The 26,941-nt window shown below is 43.7% G+C and overlaps 1 protein-coding gene across 4 annotated transcripts in view; it reads left to right on the top strand.

Annotated features, from left to right (window-relative positions):
- ACD (ACD shelterin complex subunit and telomerase recruitment factor) overlaps nucleotides 1-26,941 on the top strand; it is a 43,693-nt gene that overhangs the window by 14,818 nt on the left and 1,934 nt on the right. Inside the window, exons 1-11 of one of the 4 annotated variants that reach the window (XM_084813162.1) lie at nucleotides 4,680-4,839; nucleotides 6,168-6,297; nucleotides 7,581-7,705; nucleotides 10,805-10,895; nucleotides 17,630-17,709; nucleotides 19,093-19,137; nucleotides 20,707-20,741; nucleotides 21,326-21,468; nucleotides 21,858-21,945; nucleotides 22,887-22,961; nucleotides 24,506-24,583. In XM_084813162.1, coding sequence (XP_084669288.1) covers nucleotides 4,781-4,839; nucleotides 6,168-6,297; nucleotides 7,581-7,705; nucleotides 10,805-10,895; nucleotides 17,630-17,709; nucleotides 19,093-19,137; nucleotides 20,707-20,741; nucleotides 21,326-21,468; nucleotides 21,858-21,945; nucleotides 22,887-22,961; nucleotides 24,506-24,583 — 949 coding nt within the window. In that variant the 5' untranslated portion in view covers nucleotides 4,680-4,780. Of the gene's footprint in view, nucleotides 1-4,679; nucleotides 4,916-6,167; nucleotides 6,298-7,580; nucleotides 7,706-10,804; nucleotides 10,896-17,629; nucleotides 17,710-19,092; nucleotides 19,138-20,706; nucleotides 20,742-21,295; nucleotides 21,469-21,857; nucleotides 21,946-22,886; nucleotides 22,962-24,505; nucleotides 24,584-26,941 lie in introns of those variants that run through there. The other 3 variants (XM_084813160.1, XM_084813163.1, XM_084813161.1) reach the window with 3 other exon arrangements.

The following is a 26,941-nucleotide window of genomic DNA, read 5'->3' as shown; positions in this document are numbered from 1 at the left end:
ACACACACCAGTTCACAGCACCTTTCCACTGTAGTGTAAACCACTAATACAACTTTGGCAGCTGACAAATGAGCGGACAGTTACGGCGTTTGCACCTCCTCTGGCAGCTAAGTGCTGCTGCTGCTGCTTGATGAACAGACTGAGCTCTCGGTGATTGATTACATTTCGATGCCGCTTTATCCAAAGCGGCCCAAAGAGGCCTACGAGTGAAAAACTTGTAAGGCATCTCAAAACTCAGTAGCACACGGTATTTTTCATAACAAAAACCCACACACACATTTCCTGGAAGAATATTCTTGATATAAGAGCCAGGGTGGTGTAGTGGTTAGAGTGTTGGACTGGGAGTCGGGAGATCCAGGTTCTAGTCCCCACTTGGCCATGAAGCTCATTGGGTGACTTTGGGCCAGTCACTGACCTTCAGCGTAACCTGCCTCACAGGGTTGTTGTGAGGATAAAATGGAGAGGTGGAGGACCATGTAAGCAGCCTTGGGTTTCTTGCAAGAGGAAAAAAGGCAGGATACAAATGCAATAATTAAAAGAATAAAAATATAATGTTATTTTATCAGCTGGATGCCCCTCTATGATTAATGGTGGGAGAAGACTTAGAAGACTCGTTGGATCCAGAACAAACAAACAAAATGAATTGTTACATATTCATGTAATGACAATTACGACAATGGAACCAATTGGACAATGGAACCGACGACAATGGAACCAATTACCTGGGGAGGTGGTGGGCTCTCCCACACTGGTGGCGTTCAAGACGAGGCTGGACAGCCATGTGTCAGGGATGCTCTGACTTGGATTCCTGCATTGAGCAGGGGGTTGGATTCGATGGCCTTGTAGGCCCCTTCCAACCCTACTGTTCTATGATTCTATATACTTTTGATAGCAGTTGAAGTTACCGGTAAGTGGAAACAAGTTGATGGGCTGAAACTGGAGGAATGGATTGAATGTATCTGGCATATTCTCTATATGGTTAAGCTTAAACCACAGAGGGAGCAATCCTATGGCTGCTAGACAGCAGCTAGACGGCCATAGGATATCTTGTTTTCCAGGAACCAACCTCCCCCCACTTCCGTGCTGCCTTGGAGGCAGTGCAGAACAACCCTGTCCTCTGCGCTCCCAAGAGGAGTGTGGAGCGGCCGAAAAGGGGCGTTCCCAGAGGGCAGGGTGGGTGGAGATGCCTGGAGGACACATCCAATGTGTCGTACAGCAGCCTCCTTCCCCGCTCAGCCCTCCCGCGGCTCGACTAGCCGAAATTGCAGGGCAGGAGAAGTGCAGAGGGAACAATCCCCTCCGTGCTTCTCCTGCCCTGCTTTGGATAGGTGGTCGCCTCTGAGCTTGGAGGCGGCTGCCTAACTGGATAGGATTGCGCCCTTAACTCGGTAAGAGTGAAACAAAAGTTGAAAGGGAGCTACAGATGTAATCCTGTACACACTTACGCAGGAGTAAGCGCCACTGAAAACAGCAGGACTTATTTCTGAGTAGACGTGTATTCTATTGTATTGTAAGAAAATCAGGAACTTTTTATGATGACTGGAATACTTTAACGATTATTGGAAGCTGCAAAACAATCAGGATGCGTGAAGAGAGTTTTTGTTGCTGTTCAGTCGTTCAGTCGTGTCCGACTCTTCGTGATCCCATGGACCAGAGCACGCCAGGCCTTCCTGTCCTGCGCTCTCTCCCGGAGTGTGCTCAAGTCCATATTCATTGCATTGGTGATGCTATCTAGCCATCTCATCCTCTGCCGTCCCCTTCTCCTTTTGCTTTCAGTCTTTCGAAGAGAGTTTACTATGGAGTAAAATGGATAATTTTGCAAGAGCTATTGTTACTGTGAAAATTCCTATCTTATACGTATGATTTTAATCTTTATATTGATTATTATACTTTGCTTTTATATTATTTGTTAATAAAAGTTTTTAAATAACCTTTTTTTTTTAGAATTTAACATTTAAATTAGTACTGTAAAGTTTGGCAGCTAATAAATGAGTTAAATCATGGTAATCAACTTTAGGTACTCCTGATTTAATGGGGAACAGATTTACATAGTTAAAAATTATTTTTTCATTTATACAAACACAGGTGCTCAACACTTCGGCAAAGGAGGGCATTCTCTCCCTGTGAGAAAGGAATAAGCTGAAACCTCTGGCTTTACATTTGTACATCATTTAAAAACAAAGTAGAATCATAAATTATTTTCTCGTATGCAAATCAATATAGATTTAACTGGACCATTAATTGATTAAGGGCTCAATCCTATGCATGTTTAGACCAAAAAAAGTCCTACAACTCCCAGCATTCCACAACCACTTCTAATTGTAAGTGCAGAGTGGTTAGTTTTCTATATGTTATATGGCATACACACACACACCCTTCGCTGGTGGCTCATTGGTCATGGGGTACCCAGGAAACAGGCCACACTTGGCCATGCAGCTGCTTGTCAACCATTCGTTCCATTACTTATGAGCCACCAACAATGGGTGTGTGTGTATGCCACTGGCTGTCCTTCCTGGATGGTTACTGCCCCACATTTGTCACACCCCTTGAATTACAGCTGAAAGCCCTGACTTCGCTCCCATCTGGGTGTGTTTCCTTTCAACTTCAATGTGGTGGTGTACAGAGGCCAACTGCCAAAACAGTTATTGTTGTTCCAATATTTCTGGACCTGACTGTATGTGCACCACTGTAGGCTGGATTGTAGTCAGATGTAGTATCTAAGGACACCATCCTATGCATGTTTATACAGAAAATGTCCTACAACTCCCAGCATTCCCCAGCCAGCCATGCTGGCTGGGGAATGTTGGGACTTATAGGACTTTTTTTTCTGTCTAAACATGCATACAATTGTCCCCTCAATGTGTTGATCTGCATTTCATGAAGCATCCAACAGGTGGCAATATTGTGTAAGAAATGCTTTCCTATCTAATCATTAATGCTCCTATGTGCAATTAAGCATGCACATTTAGGATAAGCAATTTAGGATTGCTTATCTTCAATAAAAGTCCCCCTTTCAAATCTCACCTCTGCCATGAATAACTAAATGGCCTTAGGTAAGCCACTCTCTCCCAGCTTGTATGTTCCCCCTTCCCCCAACGTGAGGGTAATAATAATAATAACTTACCTTGCAGCAGCCTTCCTCAACCTGGTGCCCTTCAAATGTGTTGGACTACAACCCCATCATCCCCAGACATCACGACCAATAGGTGCACTGGCTGGGAATGATGGGAGTTGTAATCAAACATCTGGAGGGCACCAGATTGGATGAGGCTGCCTTACAGGTTTGTTGCCAACTTGATAATGCACATGAAGCATTTTGCGTGCTTGAAATTGCATGATACAAATGATATGGGATTTTTCTGTTTATTTTTAGTGTATTATTACAGTTACATCCCGCCATTTTCCTCCTTGCAAGGGGCCTGGCTTACATGATCCTGCTCTTCTCCATTTTATCCTCTCAAGAACCCTGTGAGGTAGGTTAGGCTTGAGAGTTAGTGACTGGCTGAGAGTCATGACCAAGTGGGGATGAGAACCCTCTCCAGTCCCAGTCCAACACTCTAACCACTACACCACATTACTATATGTTCATATGTACCGCAGCAACATTTCTTGAACTTTTAAAAGAAACCTGGTACCCCTAGCTGAAGTTGTATGATCTCCCTTAAAGGGCTGGTGACATTTTGCCTCAATCAGTGTTTGGACAGTGTTCAACCGTGTTTATTTATTTGTACGTACATACATACAAACAATATATAGGCAGGCTGCCCTATAACTGGAGTTCTCTGGGCAACTTACGGGGATTAATTAAGATGGACGAAACGACAGTAAAACAACAAAATACAGCCCCATGATAAAATCACTGTTAAAATAGAAAGCAGAGGAAAAGAAACTTTGCGGCAGCAAATCCATTTAAAAAACTGAGGACAGAGGAACAACATCCAGAGAGCTAAAAACGGTATAAACATTGAATTTACAAGGCCTGGGAAAACACAAAAGGTCGTTGCTTGTATTCTGGAGCTTGCAAGTAGCAAGGTACAGAACAGCCGGGCTGTACTCTTCTGTTCCCATCTCGCCCTTCAAACCCGAGCGGAAATTCTTGCCAGCAAGTGTAGCAAATCGTCGCCCCGTGCGTCCCCGCAGAGGCCGCGGGTGGCAACGTTATGAATACCTCACTACGGCCAGAGCTTGCGTAAAACCCTTTCGCAAGGAGCTGAAGGACGCAACCCGACGCAGGGTTAGGCAGAAACAAGTCCTGCAACGCCCAGCGTTCCCCAGCCAGTTGTGGGACTTCGGTTGGAGGCTGTAGAACTTTTGTTCTGCCTGAACCGGCAAAGAATTGCTCCTTAAGGGGGAGGCGTGGCGTCAGGGTCCGGTCCTACTAGACAAAGCCCGTTCGCACAGAAGCCTTGCCGGACTCCGGGGAGCTGTTATTCGTGTGAGCGCGCGCCCGCACACACAGGAGTCTAGCTCGCGAAGCGCAGGAGAGAATGAGGGTCGCGCCCTGCGCGCATCCGCCCGACATCTTGAGCAGGGCGGGCTGCTTCTTTCGCAGCCTGAGCCGCCGCGGCTTCCTCTTCCTGCCTTGCGGCGGCCGTCCTTTGCCGGCCGCGAAGGGGCGAGGCAGGCGCGAAGGCTCTGCCCCTCGCTGCCTGACTAGCTCCCCCTCCATCCAGCCCGCTGACACCGAGCTGTGCTTAACGGCCGGCGGGAGGAGGAGCTGGGAGATGAGGCCTGCTTCCTACCCAAAGCGCGGGCTCGACGCGGGACTTCAGCCATACCCATGAACCGCGGGCGATCGTGGCGGGAGCGGAGGTCGCCACGGGGCTTGCAGCCCGAGCGGTGAGTTCGCAGCTCCCCGGTGCGGCTGGCGTGGAACATGGCAGAGGCCGTCAAGCAGCCTGGTGGGGAAGCGCTGGTGAGCGCTTTGCAAATCCCGGTTAACCAACGTGCGATCCTGTGGCGTGTACGGCACGATCTGGGACCCCATCATTTCTAGGGGATCTCCCTTCTCTTTAAAGAAAGCCACCCACTTGGTGGGTTTTAGCTCTGAAGCCACCTTGTCCTTTCACTCGAATACAACATTGATGTTGCTTTGCTTTGCTTTGCTTTGGATGACTTGGTGCGCTTTCAGCACAATCCTGTATGGGCGTACTCAGAAGTGCTTTGTGCGACCAGTGAATTTGCAAACAAGATACATGATAAGTTCACATGAAGTGCATAACTTATTCTAACACCTGATTGGGGCTTAAGTGATGCAAAATTCGAATTGTGTTTGCATAGACTATACCCAGTGTATGGTCGTTTCTCATCAAGTAAAGGTAGTATTTTAGTTCAACAGGAACATCTATTTGGAAAACAGACTGTTTCCGGAGGCCATATTTGGAGTTATACGTGCATGTGCTCTTTCTTTATAATTATCATCCATGTGAAGAGATAGAGTCATTGACTCAATGATGACTATTAACACTTTCTGTCAGTGTGTTAATAGTCCCATTCAGGTGGTTGTACGTGGGTTGGCCCAGTAACTGGATAGATACGAAAGGGGCATAACAGCTGAAACATTTTCCAGAGTAACATTCTAATATGCGAAATCTCTGCAATTGCTGTGAAACCAGTCTCTCTCCCCCAGCCCCCATTTCACTGAAGCATTCAAGTTGTCCATATACACATACAAATAAAGCATGCTACAACATTGTCTGAAAAGTAGTGTGTTCTGAATTCCTTTCTAGTAGGAATCTCTAGAACAGCAACCTGTAAATACAGCCAACCAAGGCTGTGATTGCATGCTAGGTGTATATACTGACCTGATTCGCACATCATGGTGGCAATTCCTGGGTTGTTTAACTCAGGAATTGCAGGGACTAGCAGGACATGAGAGCCATTTCTGTTTTCAATTAACATTTCATGACATCCAAACCTGGAAACTCTGGGTTGTTTCAGGGTTAAACAACCCAGAGTTAACCCAACAATTGACCTGGGTTGTTAAGTGAAAACGGAAATGGCTGTCCCATGCTCTGCTTATCCCTGCAGTTCCTAGATTAAATAATCCGGGACCTGCTGCCCTGATGTGTCAACCAGACTGTGTAGTATCCCGCACAGTCCTCTCGTGCTGCATTTCAGCTCTGTTTTTGTAGTTGTCTGACTTCACTAATGCTTATTTTTTCCAGTTTAAACAGTGCGGACAACCAGACAAACAGGGATAGGCCTAGCTACTTGGAGCCATGGATTGTGAATCTTCTGCTGGAATACAAGGAGTCTGAAGCCAGAGAAGATGGACAACTTGGGCATGTCTTGAAGGTGGGTTCATTTAACTTTATTTTATTTTTTTTAAATACTGCCCTTGATGGAAAATTGCTACTTTTTGCCATTGCCCTAGCGAGCACTAGTTACATTGTGCAAGTGTTGGTTTAGACTAGCACAGTCTCATTAGCACCAGTGTTTGGGCATAGTTGGATCCTACACAGTATTTCCTTAGAACTGTTGATTTTTTCTCATATGCACATGAATGCAGATGTAATTGATTGTCTATCTGCCTAATCAACTGAAACGCATATGATTAATCCAGTAAGATTAGGTGACTATATATATATATATATATATATATATATAAAGCAGTGTTTGGTTTCCCCTCCCTTGTTTTGCCTCAAGCTGATTTGGGGCACAATCCTATGCATGTTTAGACAGAAAAAAAAGTCCTACAACTCCCAGCATGCCTCAGTCAACTATGCTGGCTGGGGCATGCTGGGAGTTGTAGGACTTTTTTCTGTCTAAACATGCATAGGAATACACCCTTAGAATGTGAAACAATCCACCCAGAGTCAGACTGTGCATTTTACTAGTCATACAAAGAAGTAGTGATGAATTCTGGCACTCCTGCATACATAAGAAGCGCAGGTATAGCAGAGACCAGGGTGGGTGGTGGGGGACGTTAACCAACAGCCTCTCCAAATTCAAAGTTCCTCAGACATACACAAATAGTAAGTAGTCCTGTTGGCCTGTTACGGAAAAAAATCCAAAAGTAGGGCAATACGTTTATTAGGACTACCTAAATTGTTACAGATTAGTGAGCAAGCTTACTCAGGTTGGATTTTAAGCCAAATAACAGAGGAAGTTGGACATGATGAAAAATCCCCCAAAGTCTGCAGTTTGTAACAGCCTTAAAATGGAGTGCAGGAAGCATAACACAGTTTTAATTAGATTAGGCTGTGCTAAATCTGTATATTACCTCCTGTGCTTGCATCTTAAAACCGTACTGCAAATTGTTACGTAATGCAGACTTGGGGTTCATCATGCTCAACTACTTCTCTCACCCCAACTCCTTTTTTTTTTAAACTTGGCATTCAGCCTGAAGAAGTTTTCTGGAGAACCCAGAAGCTTGTTTATTACTTTTGAGACATTTTGGTTGGTCCCTGTAATTATATTGCCCTGTTGCAGCTTCCAAATGTGCAGGTTTCCCTATTTGCCTCATCCTTAAAAAAAAGAAAAGAAAGAAATACTCTGGACTAGTGTGGTCCCGTTTCCTGCATCTGTTGGGAATGGCTGACCTTATTTCTTGCTCTCTCCCCCAAATTTGCTACTAGGTTTTGGGCGGGACAAGGGCCCTACATCATGATGAGCAATGTCCAGCCGCTGTTCTGTGCATCGCAGATGGGCATCACTATATCCGAGTGGTTGTTACAGCCAAAGCTGCTCAGATGACAACATGGTCAGTTTTAACCTTTGCTTTGGGTTCTTGGATGTGGTAGAAGAGATTCTGGGGTTGCTTTCTAACTGGGAAGTCATCAAATTGGTTGGGTGAAATTAGTGTTTGGGTAAACAGCCTGGTAGTGATTCCAGAAACATTGGTGACTCCAAACTGCTCTCTATTCTTGTATAATTTCTGCAATATTGTAGAAAAAACAATGCCTAGACACAGAGTGGTGAACTAACTTTAGCCAAGATAAAGATTTAATATTTAGCCTCCCTAAGATTTAATTTAGAAAAATGGTGCTTCCCACAGAAGATATAGTAGTTGTATTTGGCCTTTGCCGATTTTCCTCTGAATCTTCCATTGGATTTTATCCTCTGCCTTAAGCAGAAGGTCTGGGGTTGTGAGCTGTAATCCAGCAGTGAGTTGCATGGGTTCATATTCAGGCCATGTTAATTTTTATTGGTGTATTGTGTTTATAGTGTGTTAGGTTCCACGATCACTCTTTACTTAATTTTGATTAAAAGTTGCTACTTTTCTGGGAGTGGGTAGATTCTAAAACATCTTTTTCTTGGAAAAAATATTTTTATTTATTTGAAACATTCATATCCTGCCTTTCCATTAAAATGCTCAATGAAATTTACAAACATAAAAAAATGTGCATGTTAAGATCGTAAGATAGAGACAGCTGCTTTCCAGGATGCTCTTTTGGAGAGCTTCCAGAACCAGATTTTCTTCTAGGGAAGAACAACTCTGTCTCATGGGAGTTGCATGACCTTGTGGCAAAAGTTTCTCCCAAGTTCCTCAGCAAAACCGTGTTTTGAGGGCTTATCATGCAACCTTTTTAACAGGGTGGTTATGTAAAACCACCACAAGTTTATTTTTCTGGCCTGTTGACTGTCCTATGAATGCTTCAAAGTGTTTCAGAATTGTGGCTCAACGCAACATTGAATTGAAAAAAAAAGTTGAAGGATGAATTTTGGTCTTCATATAAGAACATAAGAAGAGCTGTGCTGAATCAGGCTAAAGGCCTATCTTGTCCAGTATTCCCTTTCTACAGTGGTCAACCAGATGCCTGTGGAAAGCAAGACATAAGCGCGATAGCACTCCCCTGCTTGTGTCTTCCAGCATGCTTCCTCTGATACTGGAGGTAGCATATAGCCATGAGGACTAGTAGCAATTGATAGCCTTATCCTCCTCTAATTTGTCTAATCCCCTTCTAAAGCCATCCAAGCTGGTTGCTATCACATCTTGTGGTAGCAAATTCCATGGTTTAATTATGTGCTGTGTGAAGAAGTCCTTCCTTTTATCTGTCCTGAATCTCCCACCATTTAGTTTCATTGGGTGACCTTGAGTTTTAGTATTATGAAGGAGAAAAACTCCCTATCCACTTTCTCCACACCATGCATAATTTCATATACTTCTGTCATGTCCCTCCTTATTTGCCTGTTTTTTTCTTAGCTACAGAGCCCAAAATGTAACCTTTTCTCATAAGGGAGTTGCTCCAGCCCCTTGATTATTTGGCTTTCCCTTTTCTGTGGCTTTCCCTGCTCTACACTATCCTCCTACAATATCCCTTCCCTGCTCTATGGTATCCTAGTGGCACAACCAATAGGAACTCTATGCAGTATTCCAAGTTTCATTGCATTGCCTTTTCGATTTGTAAAAGTCAGTACGATACTGGCAGTTTTATTTTTTATTCCTATCCTAGTGATGCCCAATATGGGATTTGCCTTTGACAACCCTCAAATAACCCTAAAACAAGCCATGGATTATTTGAGGGCTGTCTAATCCTCAAACAACCCCTGCTGTCTGGGTTCACGCAATACAACAAACCATGGCAAGTTGGGTTTCTGCGGGTGCCATGCAAAAATGGTTCTCACAGGCTCCCAACATGATGCAACAGCCGCCACGGGTAAATTAAGCTATGATGGGCTGTCATGTCGTGTTTTCATTGAGCAATCCACAAAAACACTTTTTGGTCAGTTGCTGCCAGCTCAGACCCTATCTGCAAATATGTGAAGCTGCAATATTTTCTCTCAATGTGCATTATCTTACTTACATTGAATTTCATTTGCCAGTTTAATGCCCATTCCCACAGTTCGGAGAGATCCATTTGGAGCTCTTCGCAGTCCCACCCCCAAAAGAGCAATGTAGTGGGAAGAAGAGGGATACAGGGTAAGTGATGAGCAATATGTGTTTTTGGCTAAGGAAAACTAATATGAGGGGACACATATTTTTCCCCCCACAGAGGATATACAAGTTCAACTTTTTATTTCTAAAACCTCTTGCAGGTACTGCTTGTATGGTTATATTGTTTTACTGCATTTTTATGTAAACTACATGGGGTCATAGAATCATAGAACAGTAGGGTTGGAAGGGGCCTACAAGTCCATCAAGTCCAACCCCCTGCTCAGTGTAGGAATCCAAGTCAGAGTATCCCTGACAGATGGCTGTCCAGCCTCATCTTGAATGCCTCCAGTATGGGAGAGCCCACTACCTCCCTAGGTAAATGGTTCTATTGTCATATTGCTCCAACAGTCAGGAAGTTTTTCCTGATGTTCAGCTGGAATCTGGCTTCCTGTAACTTGAGCCCATTATTCCGTGTCCTGCATTCTGGGATGATCCAGAAGAGATCCTGGCCTTCCTCTTTGTGACAACCTTTCAAGTACTTGAAGAGAGCTATCATATCTCCCCTCAGTCTTCTCCTCTCAAGGCCCAGTTCTTTCAGTCTCTCTTCATAGGGCTTTGTTTCCAGTCCCCTGATCATCTTTGTTGCCCTCCTCTGAACCCTCTCCAGCTTGTCTGCATCCTTCTTAAAGTGCGGTGCCCAGAACTGGGTCTTGGAATGGTGATATACAAGCATTTTAAAATAAATATATTCTCAAATGTACCATTGCTATCATCTACAGTATGACTTTTGGATGACTTTTTAAAATGATTTTTTTTAAAAAAAACTTTCCTCTGCAGTCTGAGGAAATTGATGAATTTTTCCACATGGTGCATGAAATCCTGCCCTTTGCAGGCAATGTGACAAACACCATCTTGTTGACAAACTTCCTGTTTATGTTTGAAGACTTCTTTACCCATAAACTTCTCCCTCTGTCTCTTTCTTAGGTCTCTACCACAGTCTGGACTTTGCAGTATTATTGGCCAATTCATCGTCTTACAGAACTATAGGGTTTGTTTTAAAGAGGCAACTAAAGTGGTAAGGCCTACAATGTTCTTGATCTGTAGCATGTGAGAGCAGATGCATTTGGTTGCTCCTGTGATGTGTCTTGGTGGTTTTGGTTTTAGAAATTCTGATATCTACTGTGGGATTGTTCCTCAGAGGTAATAGGAAGCAGGGCCTTCGGGATGGGTTGAGAGAATGAACAGGCTGGTTGATTGGAATATACTGGAACTGAGGAAAGGGAAGACAATGGGCGAGTTCTCACATCATGATAAGCCACCCTGAGAATAAGCCATGGTGGGTTGGTGGTTTGCTCGTTACTCCTGACAGACGATTGGGTGCAGGAGCGCAAGACCGCCTATCTGCTACTTACCTCAGCATACCCCTTCTGTCAATATCCTTGTTAATTTCATCCTCCTATTCAGTGCTTGCCTTGCTAGAAAACACCTTTTTTTTTTAATTAAAGGTTGCTTCTGGTACTACTGAAGTAATTACGCCTGCTGCCAAAGCTCCTTCTCCTGCAGCCACCAGCTCTTTTGGATTCCCTCCCCGTCCCCACTTCCTGCTTGTTGCTTCCCTCCACTGCTCTCCATTGTTAGCTGCCTGATATACACGTAGGTTACAGAGCAGTGATGGGGTTCAGTAAAGATATGGAAATTTCAAGGCAGACCAGTGATGGGAATCAGTAAAGATATACAAATTTGAAGATGGAGCAGGGGGTGAGGGGGATCGGTAAAGATACAAGGAAGAGAAGTGAGGTGGATCTGTAAATACAAGTGCATTTCAAGGCAGAGCAGTGAATGGGATCGATAAATATAGGCAAGCTTCATGGCAGAGTAGTAAAGTGGAGAGGAAAATTAATCAAATTTCAAAGCAGTGGGCTTTCAAATGTGTGCACTTGTGCAACACCAAAAAACCCCAACAAACAACAAAAGGTTGTGAATGCATTTGGGACACTCTCCGATGTCCTTGATTTTTTAGGAGCATGGTGCAGAGGGCACTGACAAGGGATGAGGGAGGGTGGTGGCGGCAGCAGCAAGATTGTAAGCAGGGGGTTTTGCCACTCTTATTGGGCGGCTCTCAAGCCATTCCAGACAACCCATGATGAAGTCACCCTGATGGGTTTGGATGTCACAACAAGCCATCCTGAAGAACCCAACAACAAGCCATGAACTCTCAGGATGGCTTATTCATGGAAAACAACCCATGATGAAAAAGCTCTGGGTTCGGATGTTATGACAAGCTACCCTGAAACAACCCAGTAGCTTATCGTGTCATGCGAACCAGGTCAATCATGTATCTACTGGATGTGCTGAGGTAGAGGGAACATGGACATTTCTGGGCAAGAAAAATTTAGCCCGTCAGACTAAGTGGAAACTTCATGGAAACTTCAAGATAAGATGAGGACATGCCAGATGGTAGAGATTCCAAAATGGACAAGTGAAACATGAAACATTCTTGAATGGGTTAATTGGGGCCAGGCAACCATTCTCATCAATTGTAATTGTTCTAAGTTGTGATGTTAACACCTTCTTATGACATAAATATTTGGCAATAAATAATGGGAAAACAGTTTGTTCACTACAAGCTTATTGCTTACAGAACATGAGCATGCCCATTTTAATTTACTTAGTGAGGGCGTGTGGGTGTTTTGGGAACCTGGAGGTACATTAGGATGCCATGGAGTTTTTTCTGCAGGTATGGGACATTCTCTCTCTCTCTCTCTCTCTCTCTCTCTCTCTCACAGACACACACACACACACACACACAAACACAGTATAGAAGGAGCAAATAGTATGTAATATTTGTCAAGGGGAAATGGCATGGAATGTTCTGGAGAAGGCTGGCATACAGAATGTTTAGACAGGAGGGAGAAGTGGTAATAGTAAATGGAAAGTTGTAAGTATAATATAGTTTGTCTTGAAACATTATTATGTTCTGAAGAACTAACAGTAACACCAAACATTCATGTTGAGTTTTAATGTTCACTGTAAGTATCAGGGGTTTTCCTGGTTTGAAATAGTGCAGGGTAGATGATGTTTTAGGCCATTTTGAGCAGTTTGAAGTTGGATTATTCAATCATATTACAGGTCTCTCCCCTCATCACTATAGCCTGCCTTATTCCTGTGTGCTTAAAATGCTTTGCTATTCTGTTTGTGAAAAGGTTTTCCTTTCCCCACAATTACACAGTATCAGACATCTTCAAAATACTTGTCATATTTCTTTGGTGGAGGATAACAATGGCTATTAGTCAGGATGGCTGTATATTACCTTAAGTATTGGAGGCGGTATGCCTCTCAATATCAGTTGCTGGGAGACACAAGAGGGACGTGCTATTGCACTTCTCCCTGCGTGTGGGCGTCCCATAGGCATCACGTTAGTGCTTGTGAGAACAATACTGGACTAGATAGGCCTTTGGTCTGATCCAGCATGGCTCCTCCTATGTTCTCTTAGGGCCTGCATGCTATGTTTTTCACGTTTTTGAAAAATTATGGTTAAACTGGTCACTTTTATTCAGAAAGAAAAGTAGCCGTAGAGTCCCAATTCACATTGGGTCCCTGCACCTATTTCCTGTTGAAATCATCTCCTACCTGTTTAAACATAACCTTTGGGGGCACATAAGAATATAAGAGGAGCCCTGCTGAATCAGACCAAGGGCCCATCTAGTCCAGCATTCTGTTCACCTAGTGGCAAACCAGCTGTCAGCTGGGAACCCACAAGCAGGACACAAATGCAACAGCACCCTCCCACCCATGTTCCCCAGCAACTGGTGTACATAGGCATACTGCCTCTGCTACTAGAGGTAGAACATCGCTATCAGTACTAGTAGCCATTGATAGCCTTTTCGTCCAGGAATTATCTAATCCCTTTTTAAAGTTGTCCAAGTTGGTGGCCATCACTACATGTTGTGGTAGCGAATTCCATAGTTTACCTATATGCTTTGTGAAGAAGTTCTCCCTTTTTTCTGTCCAGAATCTCCCACCAGTCAGCTTCATGGGATGACTCTGAGTTCTAGTATTTTGAGAAAGGGAGAAAAATGTCTCCCTATCCACATTCTCCACACCACACATAATTTTGTGCACCTCTATCATGTCTCCCCTTGCCCTCATTTTTTCCAACCTCTACAAGCCCAGCTGTTGTAACCTTCCCTCATAGGGGGGATGCTCCAGCCCTTTGATCATTTGAGTTGCCCTTTTCTGTACTTTTTCTGGCACTACTCTAGAAGTGGGTGGGTAGTTTTCAGAAAGAAAGTCTCATCAGGACCAATTTGGATTTGGGAACAAAGAAGTTGATTTGGCCTGTTGAAGCCTAATTTGGTCTAGGCTAGGGGTGGGATGTTCCCCATCCAGCCCTCTGTGGGCTGAATGACAGTTCCCTGATGTCATTTGGTTCCCAGCTGATGTGCCGGGTGGATCATCCACCCAGTGTATTGGCCAGGACCTTGTATTGGTGCATGCATGTGTGGGCTTCCCTCATTGGAGGAGGCCAGCACACAGTGAAGCCACCCCAACTGAGACTCAGCTGGGGACGCTTCACCTATGTGGCGCATTCCGCATTGGCGAGGACGCCATGTGAGTGCAGCTGCCCTGACTGAGTCAGTGATTTGAGGAGTGTTTCTCCTCCCAGTGATGGAGAAGGAAGTCTGTTTGTGTGCCATGTGCTGCCCTCATGGGGGTGGTGCATAAAGCCTCATAGGCTCACCCGCATGGCACTTCCCCACTGGGGAGGATGTGTGTAGGTGAAGCATCCCAGCTGAGACCCTGTCCACATCCCTCACTGTTATTTCCAGAGGTAACAGTGCAGAATTCTGCCAGGGTATGGGGCTTGGAGCCCAAGCCCTGCCACATGGAGGAATCCATGAAGGCTCCATGGGCCGGATGGGGACCCTCCGCAGGCCGGAGTTTCCCCACCCATGGCATAGGCCATTGGGAGGAAGACATTCTGTGGGTTTTCCTCCTAGTGCTGCAACTATCATTTTTATTGATTGATTGATTAAAGCTATATCCTGTTATTCCAGTACAAATAGTACTCCAGATGGCTAGCAACAATCAAATACAAAATTGCAATTAAAACATAAAAGCAATTCAATTAAAAACACAGTAACGTTAAAAAATAAATAGCACCCACCAGTTAAGACCTGCTTCAGCAAGCAAGTCAGCTTAAAAGCCAGAAGTCTGTCTGAATAAAAATGTCTTTGCTTGCAGAAGAATATAAAAAAACAGAGCTAACCTAGCTTCCCTTGGCAGGGAGTTACAGAGCCTGGGAGCGCTTCCATCACTTTTAAAACGAAAAATGACTGAAAAGATGCTCCTGTCAGCTGTCATAAATTGTGCAGTATGTTTTTAAATACTACTTTAAATACAAGTTATAAAAATTGTAGATGGCAAGCACCATCTCACAAGATGCATTCTCCCTTCTGTTACAGTCAAGAGGAAAGCCTCTTCTAAGATGGTGCCTGCTGCAACATATTTGTGCAACATCTAAAAACTAAGAAGGAATTTCTTGTTTCAGAAATGCTGTTTTATTTCATAATGAATGGAAATTTAAAAGATTAATTGATTAACCAGTTAGAACTCATACAATCAGTGTAAAATTGATTGAACTGAGTTGCAGCCCTAGCGTTTGTGTACAGAATGGCCTTTGTTTTCTGTGTGAGGTAGTACAGACCTGGCATATCATGGGAAAGAGGAAGGCTTTGGCTAGATTTGGGCCCAGGAAGCAGGTGAAGAAGCAGTGCTTAGAAGCTTATGTAGCTGCAGTTCCACACAGAAATTGGCGGGAAAATTTGTGAAGGCCTCACCCAGCCTCCAAGGGGTGGCTTGTGTGTTAGCTGTAGTATTTGGATTCACTTACTACTCAGGAATTGTGCTAGGTTCACGGGTGGTGTTCGAGGGTTGGTTCGGTGACTGTTCCAGATACAGAATAAAGCTCTGGGTCAAACAACACGTTATGTTAATTACGTAGAGCGTAGCTGATCTTTTTACTGTAGAGTAGGTGTGTTCGGCTCCAATTTGGATCAGTACCACAGTGCACCATGAGGGGAGGATTAAACTTCCCTCCCTAAGCCATTTTATTCTCAACATCCCGTCCCCACACACACACACACACCCACCCCTGCATGTGTTTTTTTTTTTAAAGAAAAAAGTCTCCATTGATAGCAACGGAGACTTTTCTCTTTTTTAAAACTCCCGCATGGAGCTGTGGAATTTAAAGAAGCAAACAGCTGAAGGGGGGAAGGTGGTAGTCCCAGTCCAAATCAGGGCTGTGCGCGCTACCTCTTGAGTAAAAAGAAAGATAAGGCTACGCTACATGCTGCGTAATAAGCATTGTTTGATTCTTTGTCTGAGTTGAGGAATTTACCAGAGGAGTGTCTGTCTGCCATTTGTAAGGTAGTATCGCTGTGAGGTAACATAAGGCGATATAATCTTGTGAAAACACGCTCCCTTGTTTTAGCGTTGCGAGTTACTCCATCCTGAAAGTGGGAGCGGTTGTGGTACAGGTGGATTTGAATGTGTGAAACCTAGATTCGAAACCTCTCTTCAACCATGAAGGCCACCAGGTAGTTCAGGGAGAGTCACTGTTTCTCAGTCTGACCTGCTTGCTACCTGTCAGCCTAATCTCCCTCACACAAGGTAATTTGAAATTAAATTATACTCGGACCTTGCTGGAGGAAGGGCAGGACACAAACATAACTTAATAACAGGAAATACATTTTTAATGCATTATCGTTTTGTGGGTGAATCCCTTTTGCAACCTGGAGCTCTTGTGGAAGACCACATTTATCCCATGAACCTGGGTGGAGGTGAACCTGTGTCGAGATGGCTTTTACCTCACAGAAACGGGCATGTGAAGGAGCCTTGCTTGTCCCAGGTGGGCAATGTGATGATGTGGTGTTTTGCTGAGGAGGGGTTATGTGGGGCACCTGTTGCTCTTCAGCAGGGGACAGGGCCTGTGTTACACTGTACTGAGACAAGGCTGTGTCCGCCAGGGAGAGTAAGGAGGCGTGTGTAGATTTCCCCCCGTAATAAATGTTACTCTCCCCCCTCCGCATTCCTCCCCACCCACCCACACTCACGCCAACCCCTTATGCTAAGAAACATTAATGGATCGAAAGCTGCCTCCCTTCCCGCTCCCATTATACCTCTGCATTTCTGCGTTTTCTGACGAAGAGTTCTCAAGACTCTTGCAAGGCTGGCCTCATGATTAGGCAGGCTGTTAATTTGGGTATCATGAAAGAACAACAAATTATTATTTCAGTTGTTGCTATTTTTGCTGCTAGGGAGCGGGAGAGGCACTTGCGGGATTTTCCGCCTCGGGTGCCAAAATAACTTGACCAGCCTCGGGTACTAGGCACTTTGACTTGGGGGTAGGGGCGCGCCATTTACTGCTCTGTCTCAGGCAGCAAAATATCTTGGGCGGCCCTGACTAGGCCGTGCTTTTGATTTAAGAAGCTGTTTCATATGGTCCAGCCCAGTGCTCAAAACTGTAGGTGAGATGGAGCTCTTGCCACCCGCCGCCTTTTGTGCTAGTCTCCTAAGCTTTATGCTGGCCCCTTTAGCGCCATATTATGGGCTGGGGGGGGCATAATACGGTGAAAATTAAGGGAAGTCAGGGATGGGACTTCCGGATTTCATTAAGGGCCCTGCTACTGTTCCCCCACAACTTGAGCATGGTTGCCACCAACTTGGGAAGAACTTGGCTTTCTTATTTGAGACTGAGTCGTTGTCCAGGCACAACATACCTAATTGTGTCTTTTTTGTCACTTTCAGGAGGATTGTGAATTCTATCTCATGCTTGAATGTTTCCGTGTGATGTCCATGAAGAGGCAGAATACGAGGCAGCGGGACTGGTGAGATGTATAACCTTTCTGAGTTTTGTTATGTTGTGTGTGTGTGTGTGTGTGTGTGTGTGTATGTAAGAGGATAGCCCAGAGGACTTTTGAAGAAATCTACATAAATTTGCATAGTTAAATCAGGAAAAGGGAACTGAGCAGAATGAATTTAGTGTTATTTTAATCCTTCCCAAGCACACTACTGCTTTTAGTATGTTGAAGTAGCTTTATTAAGACTGTCAGAGAGGGGAAATTTGGAAAGATTAACAGGGGGACAGTGTGCCTTGGAAGAGGGGGAATTGGAAAAGATTAAGGGTGGGGCAATGTGCCCAAGAAACAGCTAGTGGTTTTTAACAGAATTGCTACTTTGTGATGTTTTGATGGTCCTAATAAAGGTGTTGCCCAATCGTTACTATTGGATTATTTATTTTTATTTTGTTTTCGGCTGCCTTTTATTTTTATCTGGTTTGAAAGAGGAATTGCTTTCTACGGTGTACACTTTTAAAATATAAAATCTCACCATCTCCTCTGATCAAACAGGTTTAGCAAGTCTTTGCAACCATACAAAACACTGCTTGTTAGAGATGTAAGTTGGATGTGGTGTGCACACTATGAGCTGCAGCCCTTTTTTCAAACTGACTTCAACTATCTAGAAAAAGCACACAGCTTCAGTTATCTCAGATCTTACTCTACAAAGCAGAACTGGAATATTGCACCCTGCAGGGGAATTGCATAGGGCTGGAATTCCCAATATCAGTGTAAACCATTCCAGATGGCATTCCATCAGGGTGACTGAGGTTTTATGAATGTGATACATTCAAAGGAGAATTTGTGCAGTGTTCTATTAGGAAATTTATATCTTGAATTTTACATTCTTAGTTCCAAAGTCTAAAGCCAGAAATCTAGGCAGATTTTGTGATTGGGGGAAAATATAGATATAATTTCTTGTAGTTGCATATTTGAAGGGTTTGGACACCCCCCCCCCCCCCGCTCACTTTTTTTATGTTGGGCGAGTGTGAAGTATTGCCTATAGAGGGATGGGAGTGGAACTGTATTGCATGTAGAATTGCAGTCCCTAATGGCTTAATTTTCAGTTGTTTTTTGAAATTGTCTCCATAATTTCCATTTTTTTCAAGCTAGAAACTTATGGCTTTTAGAATGAAAGAACATTCTCCAGAATTTGATGGCTGTGAGATCTATACTATATTCAAAGAGTAAGAATATTCTGACTTTTTTGGTAGGATCACAATCGGATTTCTAAACACCTTCCTTAGTATTTTCTTTTTCTGTTTGAAAAACTTCAGTGATGGAGTACTAGCTGGCCCTGCATGGCAGCTGTTTTGTTATCTGAGCTTTTGACTGGTGAAAAGCTGGGGATGTTAAGATGTCCTCTTTTTATAGCAACCAGGAACCATCAGTGTTACAGAAGATAAAGGAACTATGGCAGTAAGTACATGGCCCAACAATTCATTGTTCTTTTGTGCTTGATATGTGAGTTAGTTCAGCAACTGATACATTTTGTGTGGCTTACCAATATACATCCCAGTTCTATTTCGTACAAATCAATAAGCTTTTGAGAGCTTTCATATGGAGCACAGAATATTCCAGCTTCTCACTGTATAAACTTCAACTCCTAATCCAAGAAGGAGGCTTTAACTTCATATTGTATCACAGAGCACATGCATGAATGGCACCCAGTGTCCTCATAACACCAATCTGGACAGAACAATACCTTGCTCTTTTTTCAGTGGACAGCCCTTGGCTCCAAACATATCCACAATTTTGCTAATGCACTTCCCAGTATTATTGCCCCATATGGTGTAATCTAAGCTGCAGCACAACCTTTGTCCTCATGAAAATTTAACAATTTGGCATAATCCATATCTCAGATTTGCTGATCACATGTTCTTGTGGAGGACATGGGCAGATAAACTTATTGTTACTTTGGATAAACTGATAGATAAGGAAAATAACTTTGTCCCCCTTTCAAGAAATGTGTAGTCTACCTGATACCTCCCTGTGGCGATGCCTACAGCTCAGACATGTATTGATTTCTAACAGGTTTCAGCTACAGGTATTGCTGATATTGCTAGGTATTGGGTAAACCGTACGTTCCTTGATTTGGACCATCTCTACCCTCATCACCTCTAAATTGCCCCCCTCCCATCCCCCACTAGAGGATCTACTTTATTTACCAAGATTTGCCCAAGCTAACTATAATTTTATGTTCCTGGCTTTTGATCAGAATTAAATTTAATACAACACTTTTGTACAGAAGTAGAACATGGAATTGAAGAGTTGAATCCTTCCAACCCAATGGAGGGCCACGCTCTTCAGTTAAAACATCAACTCTGGATTTGAGACTACGCCTCATCTGGAAGAAATGGTTATATGGAACATACTGGATCCCCTCTTCAGTTGTTTAAGGAAAAATACATTGCCATTGCTGATGGTGCGATGACCCAACAGGCTCTTTGAAATATTTGATACAGCACTGTCCTGCTGTTTTTTCAGTTTTCGACAAAGGTCCATGTCAGCTTGGTCCAGGGAACAGATTTAAAATGGGAAGTTTGTAATTAAACTTATTAATAGTTTATTTTTCGGGTTTTAAAAAAATAACACTTCCAGTAAGTGGGAGAAGTCCCTGCTTCTCAAGCCCTCTCATAAGCATCAAGAGCTCAGGAGAGAGACAGGATCTCCCCTTACTTCCTCAGAGGCTTGGATAGGGATGGAAATAGCAGGAAAAATCCCTGTTTCTGTTCTCATCTAAATGGCTGCACTGCTGTGACTCTGTCTTGCCAGTGGGCAAGGGACACTCACCCCTGGCCAGTGGCATATTGATGCCTGGGGAACAGGGGCATCCTTGAGAGTTGAATAAAATCAGGAAGCAGCAAAAATATGTTGGTTTGCATAGGAGAGATTCAAGGGTCCAAAAATAAAAGGGAGGAGGTTTGAAGGTTTTGCAAGACTGTTGTAGTGCATAACTCTGGTTTCTGTTCTGTTTGCATGTTTCAGGAAAAGTCTTGCCCTGCAGCCCTTGCCCAGCTCAGGTATGATTGGTAAATGTCAGAGGCTTTGGTGAGGGACCAGTGGCAATTAATGGGAGGGGCTGATTGGTACAAAATCAGTTTTTTAATTAATTAAAGCAAATTAATTAAAAGCAAATTAATTAAGCAAAATTAATTGCTGCTTGATATGGAGAGTCCCAGGAAGTGTCCCCCCCCTTTTTTTTCTTACTGCCTTATAAGGGAGTAATTCCTCTTCATTGCGTAGTTCTGCGTTCCTTTGATTTAGCCTTTGGACCACTAACAGCAGAGGGTAGACCCATTTGGTGTCCTACATGTTTATAGCAAGATTCCTTCCTTATTTTTTTTGGGGGGGGTATAAGACAACTTTTTCACTTGATTAGTTATTTTCAAAAAGTGCTTACCTTGAAGTCAGAGCAGTTACAAAAAGCCTGATGCAAGCACTTAAAAATATAAAATTAGTTGCCTGTTAATGGCATCTGTATGATATACATTTAGCCCTAAAGTGAAATGTTATGGGGCTCTTGTTTATAAGGTAATACTTTATTTACTGTGTGCATTTCCTGTTCCTGTTTAAGAACCATCATCTGTTTCTGAAATACTGACAGAGATAAAGCAGGATCAACTCAGCACTCTGAAACAAAATGTTGAGGATTGCCTTAGCTTATTGGACCCTACCAGACTGCTAGATTCTGAGGAACTGGCAGTATATCCAGATACCAAATGGCAGGTGGAACGCAAGCAAGATAAGGTCTGTCTTAATGTGTCTTTTGTACCCTGTCTGTGACATTTTAACTGAAATCGTAGGGAGGGGGGTGAGGGCAGAATGCGGGACCCTCTGGTGAGTCGTTAGGGGATAGTAGATTAAGGAACATTAGTAAAGATCAAAACTGCTAAAGCGTCTATCACTGAAAATTAAGTGGTTGCTGGTTCTGTCTTTTTCTCAAAGCAGTGGATCAGTTGGAGTTTTTTCATTGTCAGAAATTGGCTCAGATTTGCTCTCTAGGATTCATTCATCCCTAGTTTATTGGAGAGTTGGGAAAGTTGTAAAGAATTCTGGCCCTGTTAAGCACTGACTGGGAGTGTGTGGATCAGGACTGTGAGTGTGAAGCAGAAGTGAGTTAACAATTCTGATTTCAGATGCACGAGGACACCTTCACAGTCCCAGCTAAGCTCCTGGTGATCAGTGCGGAAAATGAGGCAGCACTTTCCAAATCCTACACCCCAAGTGAGTGCCCAGAGTAAGCAACTACAAGGAAGATTACTCTAGATCAGGTATAAGAACCTGGAGACCCCCAGACTTTTTAGACTACAACTCCCATAATCCATGACCACTGGCTATGCTGGCAGGGGCTGATAGGAGCTGTAGTCCAAAACATCTGGAGGATGCCAGGTTGCTTACCCCCGCTGTAGTTCATAGATGAACATGGGTTTGCCGACAGTCTTAATTCCAAAGAGCAATGCTCTTTATTTCAGAGTATCCAAGGTCTATAGAACTTTATAGCTGAATACCATGATTTTAATGGCAACTTATAAGGAATGGCAAAGTGCAAGTGTGTCTGAGACCTTGAGGCTGAGGTTTAGCGGTCAAGATTTTTATGGCTACAGCCAGCAGCTACCTTTGGGTCCCTAGGTTGACACAGAAGGGGCAGTGCACAGCCTTTATTCAGAGTTATACTGACTGTTTCCATCATCCAACTCTGCTGAGTTTATGTAGATCCTGTGTATTCTATACTCTTGCTGTTAAAATGACCACAGAACTTATCCACTGCTACATATTGAGCACAATGGCTGCTGCTAGCTGGGTCAGTCCCCTTATGTCAACCTTGGTTGATGGCCACTATTACACTGATACATATCCAGTATCAACTGTCTTGACATTACGAGTTCAAGGCAAAGCAAGGCAATTGAGAAACCACAGTTAGATAAACTAAGCTATATTGTGTCATTTCCTGTAGTCTCCATGGTTGCATTTTTGCAGGATTTGGAATCTATTTGTGATTGAATGTAGATGAATGGAATGCTTCCATTCATTGTTCTGCATCCTGAACTCCCATGCTGGCTGCTGGAAAGCAGATCAGACCCATAAGGCTATTGGGATAGACAGCTCAGGAACATGCCCCGTTTGGGGAGTGGGTACTGAAAGTCAGACAATCCTTTTTCTTACAGAGACTTCTCAAGCTGTTCCTGATACTGGCGAAAACCCTCAAGATGATGACCTCAGTACTGTTTCCTTTTTCAGTGGTAAGAAGCAGTAGTTGTCTTTTGTGGCAGAGCCGTGTCTGACCTTTCTGTTGGCACATTGGAATCTCATCCCTATGGAGGGGAGAGAATTATCCAGAAAACTCCTTTTTGCAAGAAAGTTCTTGCTGGAGGCAGACATGGAATTAATGCTTTTCTAGATAGTGGCTGTTTGTCTTCAGCCAAACCCATTGCTGATAAGCATCTCTGGAATAGTAATAGAAACTGTATTTGGTGTCCTGCTTTGTAAGCCGGGTCCCGAACCAGCCTGCCCAGGGTCCCAATCCAGCCCTCTGGGTGTCCCAAATAGCCACATCCTCTTCCCCTGGACCCACTCCTGTTCCCATAACTACTGATCATTTGGTGATTTTGACTTCAGCCTCACCTGCTACTGGAATGTGGCCCCTGCAAGCGTCTCTGAAATGGAATTCAGCCCTCAGGCTGAAAGTGGTTCAGTACCCCTGGTATTAGCCCATGCTGGGCAACTAAGATGGCCTTTTTCAACCAATAGTAGTTCACCAATCTTAAAAGTGATCAGGAACACAGGAAGCTGCCTTATACCGAGTCAAACCCTTGGTCCATCTAGCCCAGCATTGTCAACACTGACTGGCAGCTGCTCAGCCAGGATTTCAGGCAGGAGTTTTTTCCAGCCCTAACCGGAGATGCAAAGGTTTGAACCTGGGACCTTCTGCATGCAAAGCATGTGCTCAACTACTTTGCCACGGACCTTCCCTGTTCAAAGTATGAACTAGGCAATCGGACTTTGAAAGGCTGCAACTGTCCCTCGCTCAGATACAAAGTTGACATGGGCAAATGTAAAATTCACCTGCCTATGCTTCTTAATGTATCTACTGAGGATTCTGAATAGCTGTGTACTGTAATCAGTTCAAAACCTGTTGATTTTCATGCTTTGATCCCTGGCACCCCCAGTTAATTTACCGTAGGTTGGATATATTCTGGAACTCACTAGCTATTGGGTCTTATCTTGTGTGATGAGGACTTTGTGCACACTGAGAGTGGTTTTCCAGAATATCATAGGTATTCTTTGATAGGGACAGAACATTTAGCTATTGTGAATGGCTGAGTGTAACCTCACATGGAGCTGGAGAGGGTGTGAAGGTAGGATATCAAACACATCGAAGTAATCATGCTGTGCTTGTGGTGCAAAGCAATTCCTTATGTCCTAGTAGCTGTAACTTCAGAACCCAACACTGCTCTTGCTTTTTCGCTTCATGAAGCTTATCCAGAAACTCATTTTGAACATCGCCTTGTCAGATCAAAGTTTGAGTGATCATATTGGAAATTATTCTCTTGACATTCTTGAACTCATGATTTCGAGTGCTGGTAGCATAGTTTGAGTAGAGAGGGTGGTTGTATCCTACTTTGGTTACAGCAGTTGTTTCCTTGGAAGAGATGATTCCCAGAATACTTTGCAATATTTGAATGCCCAGTGCTGCTCCCCATGATCTTAACCTGCCCTCATGGTCTCCCGCTTCTTCTGAGGCCTGTTTGCAGGGTGATGAACTACACTCTCTTCTTTTTGGTAGCGGAATCTGAAAGTCTGGATGGCTCCTTAGAAAACCCTTGGGACATATTTCCAGGAATGACTGTGACCTCCTCCAGTGGTGAGTAACACCCCAAGCTGAACATGAGCTAACAGTGCAAAGCAGAGAATACAATCTTAGACAGCCTTAACAGAAGTATAGTGTTCAGAACATGAGTGGCAGTAGTTGCACTTTGTTCTGTGCTGGTCAGCATGCATCTGGAGTAATGTGTCCACTTCTGGGCATCACGCTTTAAGGACATTGACAAATGAGCTTGTTCATAGGAAGGCAATCAGGATGGTAAGGAGTTGGGATGGTTGAATAACTGGGTATGTTTATCCTGGAGAAGATAATATTAAAGGGAGAGATGGTAATGGTTTTGAAGTATCTGAAAGGCTGTCACACAGAAGATGGAGTAGACTTTTTCTCTGTTCCTCCAGAGGGCAGGATTAGAACCACTGGGTGGAAATTGCAGGGAAGTACATTTCAGTTGAACATTAGACGAAACTTCCTAATGGTAAGAGGTGTTCCACAATGGAATAGACTGCCTCAGTAGATGGTGTGTTCTCCTTTGCTGGAGGTATTTAAGCAGAGACTGGACAGCCATCTGTCAGGGATGCTGTAGCTGCATCCTGCAATGAGCAAGAGGTTGGTCTAGGTGACCTCTAAAAGTCCTTCCAACTCTATAATTCTGTATTTGCATTGTTCTACTATCTGTGGTGAGAGGGTCTTTCCTTTGCCTCATGTGATAAGTATTTGCATCAGAGGATATTTCTTGCTAATAAGGATGGGATATTATTACAGTTTATTGGAACTTTCAGCATAAAGGAACATTAAAATGTTACTGAAGTTATTAAATATCATGATTCAGGGTGCTCTTGGTTTTAAAAATTAAACTACTATTAATTCTTCTACCTTCTTGTTTTGGAAATACTGTAGTATGGGCACAATCCAGCCAGAGTTAAGTGCTGTTAACCATTGACATCAAAAATCAGTGGAACCTAAACGTTCTTAACTTGTGGACGGATTGTGACTTGTGGAAGTTTTCATCTTTTCAGTTTTGCTGAAGAAGACATTTGGTAAAAGAAGTGCATACTTAATTCAAAGTGATTCAAAAAAAATGTCAGTGCCATCCTCAGTACACAGTACATCCTACTTGAGCTTGTGTTTAGCTATTGTAGCAGGTGGAATAATCTCATTTTGTTTCAGCCACGCTTGCTGAGTCTAAATATCATGGGTGGTTAGCAGGTGGTTTCTGCATGCTTGTGGGAAGGTACTGTCTAAATTAGCGGTTCAGTCTGGCCTGCTGGCTCTTCCAACCTAAGCACGCCCTCACCAGCACCATTATTCACTTCAGCACCTTTCTCCTTTGCAAGCTCATTACCTTTTCTCCTGCAGTGTGACTAGCAATGTATAGAGGCCTCCCCTCATTATGCACTTCAGCTGCTCACTCCCTTTGGCTTGTGTCTTTGTTCATGCCGGGGCATGAAGAACAGAAGTGCATAGTAAGTGGGGGTGGAGGGGGCCTTGCCAAGGCCCCTCAGGTCCAAAACAGAAGGGATGAAGAAGAGCATGATCAGATTTCCCCACTTTTTTTTTAACTTTAAAGCAGCTGTGGCAGGCTCTGATTTTAATTGGAGCAGCAGTGCTGGGGAAAGGATGTTTAATGCTTTCCCCATGACATTTCCTGACCTAAATTCCCCTCCTCCTTGAAGCTGCTATTAGCCTCACAAGGTGAACATACAAGCATTTGCATCCTGCCTCTATTTTCCCCCAGCAGGACTTACAGCAACTTTGGATAGGAGCATTTTAGATAGGGGGAAATGGCATGATTAGGGAAAGGTTAATAACTCCTTCCTCTAGTGCAGCTGCTCAACTAAGAATTGGCGCCCACACATGGGTGCTTTAAATGAACTTCCACATACATACACTGGGATTTCCAGTCATGGACCTCTTGGGTCACATCCATTTTAAAGTAACTCCTCCCGGTAACACACTGGGATATCCATTCATGGTCTTCCTGGGTCAAATCCATTTTGGCCCTTAGCTTGAATGGAAGGGAGTCTGTGGGTAGAGTCAATGTTACTGGTTGTTTGATTTGAGCACAATATGGATCAAAAACAATGTATTGCTGACCAGATGTCAAAATATTTGGCACTGAGCTCACAAATTGTTTCCATCATAGCTGTCATTCTGTCGAGTCCTATTTGAGACTACATTGGCACCTTCCTGATCAAATCTCTTAAGAATGGGTCTCACCTGCCTGGCCCCTCCCCCTTGAGGGGAAATAGCAAAATTGCCCACATGGAATACCCTTGAGAACAGCATACTGGTCGTGGTTGTCTCTGCAAGTACCAGTGCTCTTCTCATGTGTATTTGACTTTGTTGCCCAAACATTCTTCTCGTGTTGCTTGTGCACTAGGTTCAGCATAACCTGCT

This window comes from Heloderma suspectum, chromosome 8 (genome assembly GCF_057233095.1).
Source record: "Heloderma suspectum isolate Gila_16-S chromosome 8, 16-S_ref, whole genome shotgun sequence".
Classification (NCBI taxonomy): Eukaryota; Metazoa; Chordata; class Lepidosauria; order Squamata; family Helodermatidae; genus Heloderma; species Heloderma suspectum.
The sequence above is the reverse complement of the archived record's forward strand: the minus strand, read 5'-3'. Positions and strand labels throughout refer to the sequence as shown.